Below are 19,447 nucleotides of genomic sequence, written 5' to 3'. Positions count from 1 at the left end.
GCCAAACTTCACATTGAAATGTCGACGAGTGGGAAAAACTTTGTTGACTTAACTATATCTTGGTGTGTTTATTGTTCTTATAACTGTAAACGAGGATAATACACATTTCTAAGATTAGAATTTCGGTGTGAGGATTTGAATTAGAAATTATAAGACAGCTATTTCTAGGATTCCAAATTAGCAGTAACACTCAAGTGGCCCGCGCAATCATTTGTAAACCGCATGTGGCCCTTTGGCCAAAAAGGTTGGACACCCCTGTTATAGGGTAAGAGTTTTTTACGGGCAAGAAAAGGTTAAATGACAACAACCATTAACAGAAAATCTAACTTAAAGCTTAAAGGTTAGGTGCCCACATTTTTAAGCTTTTTTATCACATTTTTTGTCAAAATGTAAATTTGTGAATAAACTCTGCTTTATGTTATGTTTTGAATTGAAATCTGGACGCAAAACAATCAAGAGAAGCACTACACGTACAGCAGATTTAAAGCTAGCTAATTTTTGATTCTCTAGCGCTATCTAACGGCAAATAAATTGATGCACTTCTAAAGAAAACAAGTCACAAGCAAAAAGACAAAAAATATGTATGCAATAATTTTTAGCAGTAAAGAGAGGTACATTTAAGCACATTTTTTGTGGTGTTCCATAACTCGATTTGATACAGTCACGTGGTAATATTGTTTATTTTAGCACTTTAAAATGTGGAAAAACAACAACTAAGCACTGTTCAATTGGCTTAAGTTTTTGTTTGAACAATTCAATGACAACTTTAAAACAATTAAATTCAAAAACCAAAGACCCAAATAATTTAACTTAGAATTTGAATTATATGCTTATTGCCAAAACATTTCATTGCATATAAATAAACCACAAACCAAAAAGAAATGATATTGAAACCCATTGTAAAGGATAAAGTCAAGAACCGCATGCACGAAATGAACTGTGAAATGAAAACTTTACTATCAAAATTTGTGAAAGAGGTTTGGATTTCAACAAAACAACACAAAATTCACACGCAAGCTCAGCCCAGCAGAAATAGTATTGGTTTAATCGGTTTAGGCGTTTAGTGTTTACATTGCTTTTACAAAGAGCCCTGTTTTATCCCTGCATGTTAACGAGCTAAATCAAAAGAAATCATTGTATGGAAACGGGAAATCCTTCTAATCGCGGCAGGAACTTTGCAGATAAAACATGCCGCACATTTTGTTGCAACATATTGAGTGGTGCATAACTCGGCAACACAGACTAAGACTAATTTCTGTTTTCTTTGAAAAGTGATCAAGTTTCAAATTGCAATATGTTTTTCGAACAGAAGGCAGATGTCATGTTCTTTTGCACAGTACTCGGTTTTCTCGGATTGCGACAAAAACTTTTAGGTATGCCGTTGTCAAACAAATTAGAACCATGCATTTCAAAAATGGATTATTGATGTGTATTTTCTCGTCACGTTTATTCGCATGTATTCTCTTTTTAGAGTGTTAAAAAGAAACCTACGACGCAAGCTCATGAAAGGCAAATTAACCCCTCGCCTTAGCTGCGTCGGGGCAGATGTTTTATGTTCAGGGTTAGGATTAGTTGCATTGAGACTGAAACCTAGTGTTTAGCCTATTTGTGGCGTCAGTTTAGACTTAAGATAGATATCGGAGTCTTAATAGGCTAACTAGAAACGTTACATTGAGCAATTGTACATATTCAAAACCTGCAAATATTATTGTCATTTTAGTCGTCGTTTTGGCTTTTTAGTGGAAAATGACGTCGCTATTTATTGTATGAGGTCATAATGCGTTTATAAAATGTAATTAAACTGTTTCTTTCTTATTCAAAACTCAAAAAATAGGTAAAGATCATTGCTTAAGCCAGCACATCTTTGTTTTGCTGTTTAAATTGGCCATACTGTGATAGGAGAAAAAAAAGAAAAAAGGAACAGGTGAAAAGGAGAGAGGCTGTGGTGCTTGGCTTTGGCAATTAGTTAATGTTTGGCAAGGTGCCTTCACTGCCCTGTGATCTCACAGCAGATAGGTGTGTGCTTAACCATGCTCTGCGACACGGCTGAATGCATTGGACGTAATGCAACGTTAAGTAGTTTTTAGTTGTAGAAAATGGCTTGGGCATAGACATCGACACCTTATGCGTACAGTTGCTCAATGGTTTTTCAGCTTTTGTACGTGGGAAAATGCAATTTGTGAGACATAACCAATCAAGAGCGAAACTAAAAGCAACTGGTTACGAATTTTACACAACGAGAAAGCGAGTTTGGATTGGTTGTCACAGGCCGCCCTACTAACCTCTCTGACATGTATTGCAAAAATGTGCAATGGTGGTAGCGGAGTAGTTTTATTTAGCTAAGGTTATTGTTTAATGAGAGCTAGCTTTGCTGGAAGTATTACTAGCCCTCGGTAGTGTGCATTTTACTCACGAACTAGTTCAGGGGTTCCCAAACTTTTTTGGTCTGTGGCCCAAATGTCTATTTAATAGCGATTCGTGGCCCACCACGTGCTGTAAATATAGGCACAAAAAAGCTCAAAGACAGGCGCAATTGTTTCTAGCAATTTGTGTTTAATGAGATACATGATTGTTCCTGAAATTTGGCAACAAGATACGGAATTATTTGCAAATATTATGTTTTTCAAAGCAAAGTGCATAATATCTACAGTATAACAAAACAGTAGAATTTGTTCAAATGGTTCTGTGGCCCATTGAAAATGTCTTGGTGGCCTAGTACTGGGCCATGGCCCACAGTTTGGGAACCACTAGACTAGTTCAAAGCAGGTAAATTCCACATTCAATACCGCACTATTAGTCACAGAGTCAATTATTGATTACAAAGACAATTGTTAAGCTTACACAGAAAAGTTTAAACTTTTAAAAAAAGTTACTTAGTGTGGCTACATTACGATGTTGTGATTGTGAGTGTAGCTAAATGCCGGGTGCAGTCACCAGACGGTTAACCTACATTAGGTCGCCTTTGTCGATGCCCGGTTAAAGGTTCCGGTTGAATGTACACCCCGAGGCTAGCATTATTGCACTGGACCTTAGTTACAGCGAGTTTAAATCATGACTAGGTCGAACTGTTCCAGGCCAGCCAAAACTCAGTGTTGTATTAATGATCTATTGCTTGTTGCCACTAAGAAAAAGTATAAAGAAAGTTTAATTTAATAACAGACTACAGTCAAACTTCGATACTACGCCACCTTGATATTATGCCACCCTCGATACTATACCACTTTTGATAGTCACCAACTAAATTCAATAGAAAATATATTTACTATGCCTCCCCTTACCCTTGATACTATGACACATGGGAGTACAGTATTACTGTATTAACGGTCTGGTTCCGGATTGAAAATTGGGCCTTCTGACAATTTTCGGTTTGAGCTCATGATAAAACAGAGAAAACATGAAAAACAAATCGTTGAGTAAACAAACGTGGTCATGTTAAGAGGTTTCACGGCTTTGCAGCGAGTTATGTAAACGCCGTTCCGTGCTTGTGTCCTGACAAAACTAACAGATCTTGTTTGTTCTATGCACGATCCATCCGTTTTTTGTAATAAATTATACTGTAATAAATTACAATCGTACAACACAACGTGGCATTACAGTACATTGTCACGTCACAAGATAATTTTTACAACCAACCCTCGTTATTATGCCACCCTCGCTACTATGCCACTTTCTCTCGGTCCCAAAGGGTGGCATAGTATCGAAGTTTGACTGTACTCTAAAAAACCTGACTGGAATACTTTTACTTTAATAGAAAGGTTACAATAGATCAAAATGTCGAAACAGCTTGTAACCCTTTATGGTAAAGGCGATATCTGCTGGCGAAGACTTTCACCAAATGATTTCGATGCCATGAAAGAGATGGTAACCAGTCAATTTATTAAACGAGAACCATTGAGTGTCGCTCTCGAGCTGCCAGTTGAAGATGCTCTTGTCGGGTTTGTTGAGCACTCAAAGGTAATTCAATGTTGTTTAATTAAAAACCAATATCTAAGATCTTAGAATATGTAAGCAACCTTTGTGTATTTAACCGCACCGACAGAATAACAACTTATTTTTAAAGTCATTTTTCCCTAAAAATACTTCTTACATTATGTCGAATTGTGATTGGTTTGAAAAAGCTTTATGTCTTCTGATTGAACTATAGTGTCTTTGGACGACTATAAATTGTATGCGAGTGCACATTGGATGCTCGCGGGGCAGCCCTGACAGCAAATGCCTTTAATACCTACATGTACTATTATCATTCTATTTATGTTTGGATTTGTAGGCTTGTATTATGGATGGCTATTCAATTTGTGCTTATGACACAACCAACGATAAAATATGCGGCATGTTTCTTAACTCGGGTCCGCATACTGCACAGAAGAGTTCAAACAATTGGGGTGAAGGGTTGGAGTTGCCTTTAAAAATGGTCCAATTATTTCGTGTAAGTCTGTGTTTGGAAATACTTGACGTTTAAACCTTCTGTTTTTGCTGGCACTTGATAATGATGGAAAGGTTTTAACGTGTCGTATTGTAGTTTGTGCTTTGTCTGCTTTTAAGCTTTGTATGTATCAACATTGTGCAGTTTTTTCATTTTTTACTAAGCAAATCCGAATTTACCCGATTGTAGGCCATATTTAAAATGGTTGAGGTTCAAAAAACATAATCTAAGACGCCATCGATAAGCCGTATGTAAGAAAAAAAACATACAAGAAATGTTTGCATGCCAAAAAAAATTAACGCGATGACAATAAAAATGTGTACTGCTCTCAATTGTAAACTGAAAATAGTACAAAACTTAAGACCGAAAGTCGAGAACCACTCTTTAGAACTATTTTTAATATATTTGTTTAGTAATTTCAACAAGACGAATCTCAAATTTTCAGGTGTTGGAGTTCATGTCGAAAGGTCCAGAAAAGGCAGTCGCAACGAGAGCAGGAGACGCGAAGTTCATGAAAGGAGAATATTTAATAGTTCACGATGATTACTTAAAACTGGGTCTCGGCGAAGCTTTGTGTAAAAAGTATGTCACGGTCTTACTACATTTAAATCTAGGCGTAGTTTTAAATATCGATATTTTAGGATGAGATGAAAATTGCGTTGATTGTTTTTTCTCGGCCTGTTTACATTTGCTTCATTCGATTCTCAGACACACATTCAAGTATTTTTTTATACGTATTCAAACATTTTTTGAGATAAAGGACTAAAAGGTAATTATTATTTGTAACATATTAACAGTATAGAATACATGGTTTCGAAGTATAATTAAATACATGTAATAGTTTTCAATTTTAAGAAGAATTTAGCATAAAGCGTTTTAGCATAAAGCGTCGTTTTCACAAACCACATGTTAAAAACTATATTTACCAAACGTAACTTAGCAAAATAAAGTGTAAAATCTACAAACGAACATCGAAAGAAAGCGAGTTATCTCTAATTGTTCGCAACCAAGCATAAAAATGGTTACATTTCTATTTGTAGATTTCTATCTTTGGTTTCAAAATACACTTACGATTTTGTTGTTGAGTAGGGTTTCTAATTCTGCGTAATCCAATCTATTTTAATTCAAATTTGGACACAACAAATTTTCACGTAACTTGTTTTTTCAGATCTTGGGAAGTAGCTAAAGATCAAGGTTGCAAATATTTCTTCGCTGAATGCACATCCACGTTTACAACGAAGATTTTCAACAAACACGGCGCAGAAACTTTGAAAGTTGTCGATTATTCCGAATACAGAGATCGTATATCCGGCGAGAGAGTTCTTACAAAATATCCTGAGCCGCACAGTATTGCCACTCTCGTTTGTCAAAAACTCTAATTCCATCATCAACACAAATACTTTGCAGTTGCTGCTTTCAAACTATACAAATGCCTCAAGTTTAAAGAGCTCTTCTGGCAAATGTGATTTTATTCCGACGTTTCGACGTCCTATACCACTGGTGCTTTTTTACCCTGGTGAAGACGACCTGTATAGGACGTCGAAACGTCGGAATAAAATCACATTTGCCAGAAAAGCTCTTTAAACTTTATACAAATGCCTGATGGTACATATACGAAACCGATTATTTGAACAATCCCCTTAATCACATGAGGGACTCAAATTCTAACCGTTTTGACAAATTGAGAATGACAAAAATCCGGTCATCTGCATTAAAATTTTGGTTATGCGATTATCCGGATTAATTTGTATTTAACAAACAACACCTAACTTTGTTTCCTCACACTTGATTTGCCGCTTTTAATCACGTTATTCAACCTTCATTAACACATCTTTACTGATGCTTTAGCTCTACGATTATTCACACCGATATGTTTTAGGCCTATCAATTTTTTGAGAAATACGAAAATATTTCTATTTACATTTTGTCGATGTGCCGCTAGTTTATATCAAATTGTTCAGCTTTAAAGAGAACTGAATTACAATTTTACTTCGTCCATCCAGCATGACTTTGCAGTTTTTTCCTTGGATGCCCTGGTACACAATGTTACCAGGTTGGATTCTCAAAAGGCGCAACTTTGCTGGTCAAGAACCAGGCCCAAAAGCGGAACAACACAGTTTCAAAAAAGACAAAATAGGGCAATTTTAATGTCAAGTACATACTTGCGAAAACTCATCCATGTCTAACTGCGTGTAAAATAGCACCAAAATTGTCTTTTGACAACCTACCCAAAAAGCCCAACCCGTGACTTGATGTCAAAAAGGAGCCCAATTCGGCTACAAAAGTGCCGCACTGGCAACACAGCTGCCAAATTACATGCAAATTTTCTTGTAAAAACATGTGCTGAGCATTTGTGGTATTTTTCGTGAGGTTATAAGCCTTTTTAACATGAAAGTCGTTCACCAAGTATTTACATTTTGTTTAAATAATGTGGCGCGATACAAACGTGGTCGGGTGTTTATCATAGTTTAAAGTTTCAGGTCAATGGCCACCAGCCATTTTAACAATATATCGTTTGTTACAGTTTGTTGAAGCCAACGGCGTTTCACAGTTTGCTAAGTGATTGATAAAGACTAAGCTAGTTTCAAATTACTACATTGAAAAGTGACGTTTTAGCTAAACTTGAATTTGTAATATGTACTCATCGCACATCTCTATCTGTTGCATGTGCATTAAATCCACTGTCATAGATTTTCATTTAGCCTATATGTTAAATTGCTTAAACGTAAGTTTTACTCCAAATTTTGGCATATTTGACATATTTTATAAAGTATGAACCATGCGCTCGCTCCGTAGTTGAAAAAAAGGTGTCACTTGTTTTTGATTGATGTTTTACAACAAATGGCTAAGTACATCGCACTGATACAGAATTTGCGTCAATAATGTAGCTGTCTATTGAAAAGAATGATTTGTATAAAGTGACAGATTTGTATAAAGTTGCAAGTACAACCTATAAGTTTCAATCAGTTGTTGGTTGGTTTACACAGTTTTAATCGAATGCAAATACGTTTTGTTAAATAATTATAAAAATGATGTTCACAAAAAGTAAAATGTTTAAAAATCATTTCTAGCTAAATATTTGTTGTAGAATTAATTTTGTTCTTTGCAAAACTCTTAAAAAAATTAAAACTACCCAACTTTGAATTTACTTTTACATCAAGATTAACAAAAATGTCGAATAAACTTATGACGCACCCTAATGGAAAGAGCGACATTTGCTGGCGAAGACTGACATCCGTTGACTTCAAAGTGATGAAAGAAATGATAGCTGAATTTGTAAAACGTGAACCACTGGGTATCGCTCTGGAGATGTCAATTGAAGAAGCAATTGACTGGGATGTAGATCATGCAATGGTAAGACTTAAATGCTGTTAAATTGTTTAATATCGGCCGTCGAGCTGAATGTTTAATTGCAAGTCCGTAAACCTTTTTTTTTACAACAGTTGGGATTTGGTAACTTTAATTTAATTTAACGAATCAGATTTCTTTACGTCAGACAAAAGTTGCCTGCTTAGAGACACAAGTGGTCAACATGAGATTAAAATCCATAATTTAGTGAGCACAAGGCGGTTGCGCTAACCACTCGGTCATCTTAAAACTCAAACCCATAAAGAACGCAGTTTCCAGATAGTACTGACAATCTTATTGAAATCACAATTGCCATTCATATTGCACAAAACGATGTCATTGAATTAATACATACATGCAAATCATTGTAAGATTAAAAAAAATAGAGTAAAAACCGCATGTTAATTAAAAGGGATAAGATTGCAAGGCATTCGTTAGTGCTTCTTTTTTCTGTATGTATTCCTAGGCTTGTGTTTGGGATGGTCATTCAATATGTGCTTACGACACAAGCAACGATGAAATATGCGGAATGCATCTAACTACTGGACCTCATACTGCACAGAAGAGTTCAAACAATTGGAGCGAGGGCTTACAACCGCCTCCTAAGATGGCTCAAATTGCGTGGGTAAGTCAGTGTGCCAGAAAGTGTTTCACTTATAAAACGCCAAACTTCTTTGACATTGTTAGGTGCTGGAGCTTTTGACCAACGGACCAGACAAAATGATTGCAACCAAAGTTGGAGATTCGAAGTTTTCGAAAGGAGAATATTTGATGGTGCGAGATAATTACACCAGACTCGGCCTCGGTGAGGCATTGATAAAAAAGTATGTAAATGTCTTTCTACATTTAAACCAGCATAGTGTTAAATATTTGTGAAACAATGGTTTATTTGTTTTTAAGCTTGACATTGCGTGATAGGCCTAAATAAGCGGGAGACAATGAACACAGCTTTGACCAATAAGTAAACAACAAGTTTATGGCCGTAAGTCACGACACATGGTTCCTGTTTCAAAATTTGGGCATCGTTCAATTAATTGCCTCATAAAATAAAATCCAACTGTTTTAAATCGCAATGAAGGCAAAAAAACTTTTTAAACGCAATGAAGGCCAAAAAGTCCGGCTTTCCGCGACATTTTGCGTCCGAATTCCCCACCAATTTTCGGACATTAGATACGCACTGTCATTTTGTAGCAGACGCAACTCTCACGTAAAGCCGTTTGTTCTTGTGTAATTATTTTTCATCATATCCTGCTGCCCTTGTGCAAGTTCTTGAAAAACAATTTGTTTAGAATTATGCCAGTTGAACCACAAAACTGTTAAACACTCCAGTTTATTGGGTAGTTACATATTTTTGACCGAACTGCTTGTAACAAACATCCCTTTGTGCATTTGACAAACAAACAACCTCCTAATAAGATGTTTTTTAAATAAATAGATAAATAGATAGTATCAACTTTGCACAGTATATTGGATCAGACACAACGTTTCACAATTATTTTCATCAATCATAGAACATTTGCATATTTGAATCATGTGTTTTTTAGAAACCTAAAATAGATCTTAAGTTTTTTGTGACCACTAATTATAAGTAATTTACCACCGAAGAACATCAAATTGATGTTGTATCTAGCCTTCTGTAAACATTTTATGGTTCCTAAATCCAAATCAATCAGGTTCAACAAAGTCCTCATATACTTAGCTAGATGATTCTGTTTCAAAAGTTTCTGCAGCTCGATCTTACCTTAACGTTTTCGTTCGGTCATTTCTATACATGTTTTGAACCATTTGGTTTTGTAATTATAAAAACAAACAAACAATTTCATGACAGATTATGCGAGGTGGCAAAGGAACAAGGTTGCCAATATTTCTTCGCCGAATGCACATCAAGATTTTCAACAAAGATTTTCGAAAACCACGGTGGAGAAATTTTGAAAACTGTCGACTTAGCCGAATACAGAGATCCGATTTCTGGAGAGAGAGTGCTAAAAAATTATCCTGAATCTCATAGATATATCAGTCTTGGCTGTTTTGATTTGCAAACCTTATTCAGAACTAATATTGCACGCTTGTAACAACGATCAAATTAATTTCATGATGGTTGTTCACAGTTACTAGCAGCTTAAAAATAAAAATAAATGTTAAACCACTGTTCGTTTTGTTTGGTTGATTTCATTTTTTCTATGGTGGGCGGGCGATCTACCTATTGTATTGCAGGTACTTTTTAAACCATTTTTTAAGGAGATTGGGATTTAGTGACTTTTATTTATTTCAACCAATCAGGTTTCTTTTTACTTTGTACCAAAGTTTCATACATAAGCTACTGCTGCCAGGCATAATATCAAGTTTGTAGAGCTCTTCTGCTGGCCAATATAATTTTATTCCGACGTTTCGACGTCCTATACAGGTCGTCTTCATCAGGGATACCGAACAAGCGCAAAGTTTCATATTTAGAGACACACAAGGCGTTTGTGCTTTCATGTTTTATACAAGTCTTTTATCGAAGTCGGGAGTTAGTAATTATTTGTAGTTCAACATACTAGATTCCGTTTAGTAGAAGCAATGCCACTTAAAAATTTTCGTCGTGGAATCACTAGTGGCCGAGATAGGATTAGAATTAAGTTTGTTCTTTGCAAAACTCTTAAAAAAATTAAAACTACCCAACTTTGAATTTACTTTTACATCAAGATTAACAAAAATGTCGAACAAACTTATGACGCACCCTAATGGCAAGAGCGACATTTACTGGCGAAGACTGACATCTGATGACTTCGATGTGATGAAAGAAATCATAGCTGAATTTATAAAACGTGAACCACTGAGTATCGCTCTGGAGCTGCCATTTGATGAAGCTATTGACTGGGATGTAGATCATGCAATGGTATTTATATGCTATTTAATTGTTTAATATCGCATAAAAAACGATTAAATTAGCAAACATAATATGGATCAACAAGCTTTGTCTAATAACCAACCCTAGCATAGAAAATAAGTAGCAGTTAATGAGAAACAGTTTGTTTTATTTTATCCTTGGTGTGCAGGTAACGCCTACAATGAGTCCGCCGTCCAGCTGCATGTTTTATTCAAGTCTGTGATTCTTTTTTATAAACGTTGAGATTAGGTGACATTAATTTAGTTCAACCAATCAGATTCCTTTACGTTGGGCCAAAGTTTTCTGATCAGATTTTTACAAGTGATCAACATGGAATTAGAATCCATAATCTTGTAATCACAAGGCGGTTGCGCTAACCACTCGGTTATCTTGAAAATCCGACCCTTTAAAAAATTCAGTTTTCCAGATAGTACCGTGAGAAAAAACGGTGTTTTAAGAAAGAAGGGATACGATTGCAAGGTATTTGTTAGTGCCAGAGTTGCAAGCGGGCCCGAAATCTGAACCCGAACCCGAAAGTATAACCCCGGAGCCCGACCCGAACCCGAAACGTTTTTGAAAAGCCCGTTTAGGTCCGAAATATGTTGATTGACAGGCCTATCCACGAATGCCTCGCAACAAGAGTGAGAAAGACAACAAACACAATGAACAATAGTAGCCAATGGGGTAAAAAAAATACGTTTTAGACTAGGGTGGGCATTAGATCAAAGCCAGAGACTTGTTACTTAGCTGAGTGACTTTATTTGAAAAAAAATGGCGGACACGGAACGTAAAGTCAGGTCCGTTTTCTCACAAATACTTAAGCCCGAACACGGCCCGACTTGCAACTCTTGTTAGTGCTTTTTATTTCTATATGTATTCATTAGTGTTGCATTGCGGATGGTCATTCAGTATGTGCTTACGACACAAGCAACGATGAAATATGCGGCATGATGCTTACAACTGGACCGCATACAACACTGAAGAGTTCCAACAATTGGGGTGAGGGCTTAGAACCGCCTCCTAAGATGGCTCAAATGGCGCGGGTAAGTCAGTGTGCCAGAAAGTGTTTCACTTATAAAACGCCAAACTTCTTTGACATTGTTAGGTGCTGGATTTTTTGTCCAACGGACCAGACAAAATGATTGCAACCAAAGCTGGAGATTCGAAGTTTTTGAAAGGAGAATATTTGATGGTGCGAGATAATTACACCAGACTCGGCCTTCGTTGGTTATTGATAAAAAAGTATGTAAATGTCTTTCTACATTTAAACCCACATAGTGTTAAATATTTATGAAACAATGGTTTGTTTGTATTTAAGCTTGACATTACGTGATAAATTAGCGGCAGACAATGTACACTGCTTTGACCAATAAGTTAACAACAAGTGTATGGCCGTATTGGCTTTGTAGCCAAATTACGACACTTCAGTTTTTTTCTGATCATAGAAAATACCGAACATGCGTTTCGTCCACCAGGTTGCATATTTAACAAATATGTCTTTCAACTGGTGCAGCGGTTCCCAAACTTTTTCATATTTTTTTCAAAACGGTCCCTTTGCCATTATTTTGAGGGCTCGCGGTCCTTGAGCCTAAATATGTATTTCATAAAAACGAAAGTTGATTTCAGGATTTTAGCTAGTTATGCAAAATTGCGCATAAAAGTCATCCAAACACAGCTTGTGACATCACAGACAAGACAAATGCACTACAATTGTGCGCGAACAATTACATTTTTGATGGTTGTCATTCAATAAAGGCTATTGTTAAGCAATGGAGACAGTTGATTCTCAATTCTACTTTGATTTAAACTTATTTAGTGGCACAAACTGACGCCAAATAAGATTAAACAATTACTTCAACCGCTTCGCGGTCCCCTAAAAATTGCCTCACGGACCCCTAAAGGACCGCGGACCCCAGTTTGGGAACCGCTGAACTGGTGTAATGCTAAAAAAATACTAGTTGTTTTTCAAGAACTTGTATTTATGCTGACGTTTTACCCACCAAAATGGTAGGGCTTCTTCTTAGCAATGAATGATATATTGCGATCACACAAGCGAAAATGTACAAGCGCAGTGGGATATGATGAAAAATAATTACACAAGAACAAAAGCTTTCCGTGAAGAGTTACGTGGGCTACAATATGACTGTGCGTATCTAATGTCCGATATTTGGTGGGGAATTCGGACGAAAAATATTGCGGGAAACCGGGATTAGGTTTTTGCCATCACTGCGATTTAAAACATTTGAATTTAAAGTTATGAGGCAAGTTTGAAAAACCTTTTCGTTCAATTTGATTACTGTTTCAAACATTAGGTATAGTTCAATTAATTGCCTTGTAAATTTAAATTCAACTAAGCAACCTAAAGATAGATCCTAAACAGAAGTTTTTGGCTCCCCAACTTTACATACCCATTTACTATCAGTTATTTACCTCCAAACAACTTCAAATTGATGTTGTATCTAGCCTTCTGCAACCATTTTATGGTTCCTAAATCCAAATCAACAAGGTGCAACAAAGTCCTTATACACCTAGCTAGGTGATTCTGTTTAAAAAGTTCCTTGCAGCTCGATCTTACATTAAAATCTTCGTTCGGTCATTTCTATACATGTTTTAAACCATTCGGGTTTCTAATTAAGAAAAAACAATTTAATGACAGAGTATGCGAGGTGGCAAAGGAACAAGGCTCCAGATATTTCTTCGGCGAATGCACATCAAGATTTTCAGCAATGATTTTCATAGACCACGGTGGAGAAATTTTAAAAACTGTCGACTTAGCCGAATACAAAGATCCGATTTCTGGAGAGAAAGTGCTGAAAAATTATCCTGAATCACATAGATATATCAGTCTCGGCTGTTTTGATTTGCGTACCTCATTCACAACCAATATTTCACGCTTGTAACAACGATCAAATTCATTTCAGGATGAATGTTCACAGTTACTGTTGTGGTTCCGCTTCATGTACTGTCCTTAAGGCAGTATTCGCGTACGCGCATTCCACAGTCACGTGATTCGTTAATTGTACCGCCTTCATTACTATTTTGCTTGTGGTGATTACTATTCGTGTGTGCTATGTAAATTGCCAATTATCCAAGCTATAAATGCTTGTTTCATTTATTCGTTATTCATTCTATTTTACTCTTCGAGCGAACAATACAAAGAAATACAACAGAGTTAATTGGCGACGAGGATGGGATCTACCAACTGAACGAGTTATACGCAGTTTGGTATCGAAGATAGTTCTTTCGAAGATGGAGAAAATTGCAAAGCTGATGCAAGAACAACTACAAGAGCAGCAAAGACGCCACGACGAACAAATGAAGCTAATTCTCGCCTTAGTTGAGAAAGCCGGTTCCAGTCAAAACGCTGCACCTTCCGTTGCTACGCCAAGCTTTGCCTCATTCGACTCAATATCGGAGCTATGGGACGACTACTGGTCGAGGTTTACAACGTTTATACAGGCACATGCTGTACCAGAAACGAGGATGGCTCAAGTTTTTCTTACCAATCAAACCCCTGTGACGTACAAGCTTCTATCCAATCTGGCTGGTCAAAGCTCTCCAGTCAAGACTGTGAACGATCTTTCAATCAAAGAAATTGAAGGTTTCATGAAGGAACAGTTCGATCCGAAAAGGTTTGTTATACGGGAACGCTTTAAGTTTTGGAGCAACATGCAACGCAAGCCCGGGGAAACAGTGCAAGAGTTAGCTGCACGCATTCGTCACGATGCAGGCACGTGCGATTTTCCTTCAATTAAAGACCCGCTGGACGAAGCGTTGCGTACAAGGTTCATTTGCTCTATACTATAGGTAACGAAGCAGTGCTAAAGGCAATCTTCAAAATCAACGCCGATGAGTTGACATTTACACGTGCTATTGAAGTTGCAATGCAAACCGAAGACGCTGCAAAGGTTGCAAAGGAAACCGTGTATGGAACTCGCGGATCGGTACACAAGGTACGGGATGCAAAGAAAGGTTTTAGTACGTCCACACCTACAATTGACAAGTTTAGAAAGAATACAACTTGTTACCGATGTGGAAAACCTGATCACCTGGCACCCGATTGCCGTTATAAAAGAGCCACTTGCAAATTCTGTAAACGTATAGGCCATTTGGAAATTGTTTGCAGAAAGAAACAAGCGTCTGTTTTGCCAGTTCAACATGTAAATTCGCTACTTTCGATGAAGCCAGAAGCAGATATTAGTCCAAAACTCGAGGTAACCGTCAACATAAACGGTAAAGCTTGTCTGTTGTCGCAAAAGATATTTGGACTCCGGCGAAATTTAACGAGTGGGGGACACCAGTAGTTCCTAAAAAGGTCACCACTTCCCGGACAAACTAAAGCCAAGATACGAGTTTGCGGAGACTATTCTGTAACAGTTAACCCGCAGTTATCTACACACCGCCACAATAGCTTGAAAATAAATAAAAAATGTTCACCACTGTTCGTTTTGTTTGGTTATCAAATGGTCAAGATGATAGTTACTTGTTCGTTTTGCCGCACAGTGTAGCCACTCTCGTTTGTATGAAACTTTAATTTATCTTGCAATTGTCAGCAAGTAACTATCATCTTGACCATTTGATACCATATGTGACCTTTAACCTTCCCACCTGATTGAGTTGAGTTGTGACAACAAAGCAAAACCATTTCGATGAGTCATTGATTGGGGCCAAACTTTTGACACAATGGGTCAACACCGGCACAACAATACAAAACAAATTTTATTTCAGTTTTTGTTAACCATAGGTTAATCCCTAATTCAAATAGATCATACGTTTACAACGAAGATCTTCGACAAACATGGCGCAGAAACGCTGAAATTTGCCGATTATTCCGAATAAAGAGATCGTATATCTGGCGAGAGAGTGCTTACAAAATATCCTGAGCCGCACAGTGCAGCCACTCTCACTTGTGTAAAACTTTAACGTTCTGTTATAACCCACAAATACTTTGCAGCCGTAAAACGATTTTTTGTTGGCTAACACATTTCATGGACAAAAGCATTTGGTGTTTCACCATCGGTACTTTTAACTAAAGTACGATTTTTTTTTTACCCTCTGTTACAAAGACTTCATTTGTGCCTGTTTGTTACAGTTTGTAGAAAAATGCAACCGCATTTCACAGTTCTCTTAGTGATTTTTAACGACTAAGATAAATTACTACATTAAAAAGACGGGAATTAAGATTCGAAAATGTCTTCGGTTACCCGTTTGACCTTTGGAAAAAACTTTATTTTTACTGGAACATTTTGTGACATTGCCGATTAAGTAGTTCTTATATCTCGTACATATTAGTGAAGTTTTTGCTCAAACTTTAGTTGGTAATATGTACTTATCGCACATCTCTATCTGTTGCATGTGAATTGAATTCACTGTTATAGATTCTCATTTAGCCTACATGTTAAATTGCTTTTAAGCCAAATTGTGGCTTTTCAAAAGAAAGTTTGTATGTTCGACTTTAGGGCCAAATGTAGAGTCTAGTTTACATACATGCAGTAAAATCAAATATTTGACATATTTGATAAATTATGAACCATGCGTGCGGAAGATTAAAAGAATGATAAAAGTGTCACCTGCTGCTGATTTATGTTTTACAACTGTAACACATGCTGTATGTAGTTAAACATGACTGAACACATCGCACTGGTACATGATTTGAGCAAATCAGAGAAGTTACAAAACGCAGTGTCCATTAACTGACCATTAAATAGGCGATGGCATAGTAAGTGACAGATTTGTATAAAGTTGCACGAGATTGTTATTTTAGTTGGTTTGTAATGGAATAGCGAAATACAGCCTGTAAGTTTCAGTCAGCTGTTGGTTGTCTTTGACAGTTTTAATCGAATGCAAATTCGTTTTACTCGTAAAAATGGTGTGCAAAAAAGTAAAAGTTTCAAAAATCATTTCTAGCTAAATATTTGTTCCAGAATTATTTTGTGGTTTGCAAACTCAAAGCTGCCCAACTTTGAATTTGCTTTTACATCAAGATTAACAAAAATGTCGAACAAACTTATGACCCAACCTAATGGCAAGACCGACATCTGCTGGCGAAGACTTACGTCTGATGACTTCGATGTCATAAAAGAAATGATAACTGAATTTATAAAACGTGAACCACTGAGTATCGCTCTCGAGCTGTCGTTTGAAGAAGCTATTGTCTGGGATGTAGATCATGCAATGGTATTTGGATGTTGTTAAATTGTTTAATATCGCATAAAAAGCGATTGAATTAGCAAACACAATATGGATCAGCAACCTGTGTCTAACCAATCCTGGCATAGAAAAAAGGGAACAGGAAATAGGAATCAGTAAGTTGTTTTTCTTTTTTTTTGAGCACTCAAAGCTATTTTAGTTGTACAAAGACAAGATGGTTGAACAAACAATCGTAGTATTTGTTGCACTAAAACGTGACGTATAAAACTTGGAAGAAATGCTTGGTGCTAAATTAAAGGGAGCAAATGTAACACATATAGTATTAGAATATGATAATTTCTAGGATTATGTCAACCAATCGTGTGTTCAAAAACATATATCTTTTCGGCGGAAAGTAAATGCTTTGACCTTAGGGTCTCATCAGTGAAGACATATGATTATATCGGCTAGTGCAGCCAATTAACGTTATTTTAGTATGTTGGAATAACAGGCTGAAAATGTATTTAAGTTCAGTTCGTACTCTTCAATGACACAACTAAGCATGAATCACAGAGTAACCGCTTTCACATTGTATATCTTTTTATTTTTGGATTTGTAGGTTTGTATTATGGATGGTCATTCAATCTGTGCTTACGACACAACCAACGATAAATGTGCGGAATGTTTCTTAACTCGGGTCCGCATACAGCACAGAAGAGTTCGAACAATTGGAATTGCGGCATCTCAATGCCTTTAAAAATGGCCCAATTATTTCGTGTAAGTCCATGTATTATTAATTATTGACAAAAACTGAGTATTTACATGGTGCTTTGATGTATATTTGTGTCGGAATTTTGTGTGTGAATTTTTAGGTGTTGGAGTTTCTTTCCAAAGGGCCTGACAAGACAATGGCTACAAGAGCAAGGAATTGGAAGTTTATGATTGGGGAATTCTTAATAGTAGATGAGAGTTACACAAAACTGGGTCTTGGAGAAGCTTTATGCAAAATGTAGGTTAATTTCGTTTTCTTTATTTAAACGTAAAGCTTTGTTAAACTTACAGGTATCGGACAATAGATTGTGTAAATCCTATTTTTTGGTTTAATTGACGTCAATTTGGACGAACTACATAAAAAAGTTGTTTAACGTTGTTTAAAATATGGCAGAAATTTTCATCGGGATTTGTAATTTCTTCAATTTTATGTTTGGTGCAGATCTTGAGAACAGGCTAAAGAACAAGGCTGCAAATTCTTCTTCGCCGAGTGTACATCCACGTTTACAACAAAGATCTTTAATAAACACGGCGGAAAAACTTTGTCGATTATTTTGAATATAGAGATCGTATTTCCGGCGAGAAAGTGCTCACAAAATATCCTGAGCCGCACAGTATCGCAACCCTCGTTTGTCAAAAACTCTAACTCCATCCTCATCACCACAAACACTTTGCAGTTGCTGATTAACTTTTAGGGCCCCGATAAAGCGATTGCAACCAGAGTAGGACATGCAAAGTATATGATGAGAGAGTATTTAATGGTGCATGAGGAATATAGAAGAATTGGGCTTAGTGTAGCTTTGTGCAAAAAATCTGTTCATTTCCTGCCCTACAAAATGTACACAGATCCCAATGCAAATTCACAAATGCATTGAGATCAGACGATAGATTGTAGAGATGACAAATTTCAATTAACCTATTTATTCTGGTCAGATTTGGACAAATCGCTTTGTAGTGGAAGTGATTGGAAGCAGGATATCAAACAGACAACCGTATTCAGTAGTAATGGTAAAATATCTATGAACAGAAATGAGTGATGTAGAACATTTACCAAATAATTTTTATACAGAATTTAATATAAAATCAACGTTAGTAAATAATTATTTCACAAAAAATATTATTTTCACAAATTATAATCATTCACAAAGCAGTATATAATTGTGCAATATTATGACGAAAAAAAGATTTTAACCTCGAAAGAAAATGTTATCTGTTTTAAACAAGAAGTTTAAATTGTTGTTACAGTGACTTTGGCAATTTTAATGCGGTAGTTTGGTATGTCTTAATATCTGATAAAACGCTATTTTTTATATTAAAATTTTTTTATGTGCAGTATATTGAAATACACATAAATTTGTTGTGGTGATTTGAGTATCAATTAGACTTAGAAACAATTTTTGACGCGTATTTCAGATCTTGGGAAGTAGTAAAAGAACAAGGCTGCATTTTTTTCTTTCCTGAATGAACTTCAAGTTACACAGACAAGATCTTCAACAAACATGGCGCAGAAACTTTAAAAGTTGTCGATTATTCCGAACATAGAGATTGTATTTCCGACGAGAGAGTGCTCGCAAAATATCCTGAGCCGCACAGTGTAGCCACTCTCGTTTGTATGAAACTTTAATTTATCTTGCAATTGTCAGCAAGTAACTATCATCTTGACCATTTGATACCATATGTGACCATTAACCTTCCCACATGATTGAGTTGAGTTGTGACAAAAAAGCAGAAACATTTGGATGAGTCATTGATTGGGGCTAAACGTTTGACAGAATCGGTCAAAACCGGCAACTACTACACAAAACAAATTTTATTTCAGTTTTTATTAGCCATCATATAATCTCTTATTCAAAAAGATTGCATAAATGTTTTTAGCCCTTGTTTTAATGATTCTGTTAGAGAATGAT

At 36.3% G+C, this 19,447-nt stretch overlaps 3 protein-coding genes and 1 pseudogene across 3 annotated transcripts; all 4 read left to right on the top strand.

Moving 5' to 3' along the window:
• Window positions 1-3,531: 3,531 nt before the first annotated feature.
• LOC145229340 (arylalkylamine N-acetyltransferase 1-like) lies at window positions 3,532-5,998 on the top strand. Its single transcript, XM_080094664.1, has 4 exons — window positions 3,532-3,954; window positions 4,268-4,426; window positions 4,869-5,005; window positions 5,592-5,998. Exons 1-4 carry the CDS (start codon window positions 3,772-3,774, stop codon window positions 5,800-5,802), a joined length of 690 nt encoding a protein of 229 aa, XP_079950790.1. The 5' UTR covers window positions 3,532-3,771; the 3' UTR covers window positions 5,803-5,998.
• A 1,596-nt stretch (window positions 5,999-7,594) lies between these two features.
• LOC145227725 (uncharacterized) lies at window positions 7,595-9,843 on the top strand. The gene is made up of 4 exons (XM_080092623.1): window positions 7,595-7,777; window positions 8,238-8,396; window positions 8,459-8,595; window positions 9,600-9,843. The coding sequence occupies exons 1-4, from the start codon at window positions 7,595-7,597 to the stop codon at window positions 9,841-9,843; spliced, it is 723 nt and encodes a 240-aa protein (XP_079948749.1).
• A 623-nt stretch (window positions 9,844-10,466) lies between these two features.
• LOC145229249 (uncharacterized) lies at window positions 10,467-13,569 on the top strand. Its single transcript, XM_080094551.1, has 4 exons — window positions 10,467-10,649; window positions 11,525-11,683; window positions 11,746-11,882; window positions 13,297-13,569. The coding sequence occupies exons 1-4, from the start codon at window positions 10,467-10,469 to the stop codon at window positions 13,538-13,540; spliced, it is 723 nt and encodes a 240-aa protein (XP_079950677.1). The 3' UTR covers window positions 13,541-13,569.
• Window positions 13,570-16,634: 3,065 nt separating this feature from the next.
• On the top strand, window positions 16,635-19,164 carry LOC145229547 (uncharacterized; annotated as a pseudogene).
• Window positions 19,165-19,447: the final 283 nt, after the last annotated feature.

The sequence above is a fragment of the Phallusia mammillata genome, chromosome 5 (genome assembly GCF_965637545.1).
Source record: "Phallusia mammillata chromosome 5, kaPhaMamm4.hap1.1, whole genome shotgun sequence".
In the NCBI taxonomy this organism is placed as follows: domain Eukaryota; kingdom Metazoa; phylum Chordata; class Ascidiacea; order Phlebobranchia; family Ascidiidae; genus Phallusia; species Phallusia mammillata.
The sequence above is the reverse complement of the archived record's forward strand: the minus strand, read 5'-3'. Positions and strand labels throughout refer to the sequence as shown.

Coding starts and splice junctions, on each gene's coding strand:
- LOC145229249 (XM_080094551.1), top strand. CDS start 10,467: ATGTCGAACAAACTTATGACGCACCCTAATGGCAAGAGCGACATTTAC. Junction 11,684..11,745: donor AGATGGCTCAAATGGCGCGG/GTAAGTCAGTGT, acceptor TGACATTGTTAG/GTGCTGGATTTTTTGTCCAA. Junction 11,883..13,296: donor CGTTGGTTATTGATAAAAAA/GTATGTAAATGT, acceptor ATTTAATGACAG/AGTATGCGAGGTGGCAAAGG.
- LOC145227725 (XM_080092623.1), top strand. CDS start 7,595: ATGTCGAATAAACTTATGACGCACCCTAATGGAAAGAGCGACATTTGC. Junction 7,778..8,237: donor GGGATGTAGATCATGCAATG/GTAAGACTTAAA, acceptor ATGTATTCCTAG/GCTTGTGTTTGGGATGGTCA. Junction 8,596..9,599: donor GGTGAGGCATTGATAAAAAA/GTATGTAAATGT, acceptor ATTTCATGACAG/ATTATGCGAGGTGGCAAAGG.
- LOC145229340 (XM_080094664.1), top strand. CDS start 3,772: ATGTCGAAACAGCTTGTAACCCTTTATGGTAAAGGCGATATCTGCTGG. Junction 3,955..4,267: donor GGTTTGTTGAGCACTCAAAG/GTAATTCAATGT, acceptor TTGGATTTGTAG/GCTTGTATTATGGATGGCTA. Junction 5,006..5,591: donor GGCGAAGCTTTGTGTAAAAA/GTATGTCACGGT, acceptor TTGTTTTTTCAG/ATCTTGGGAAGTAGCTAAAG.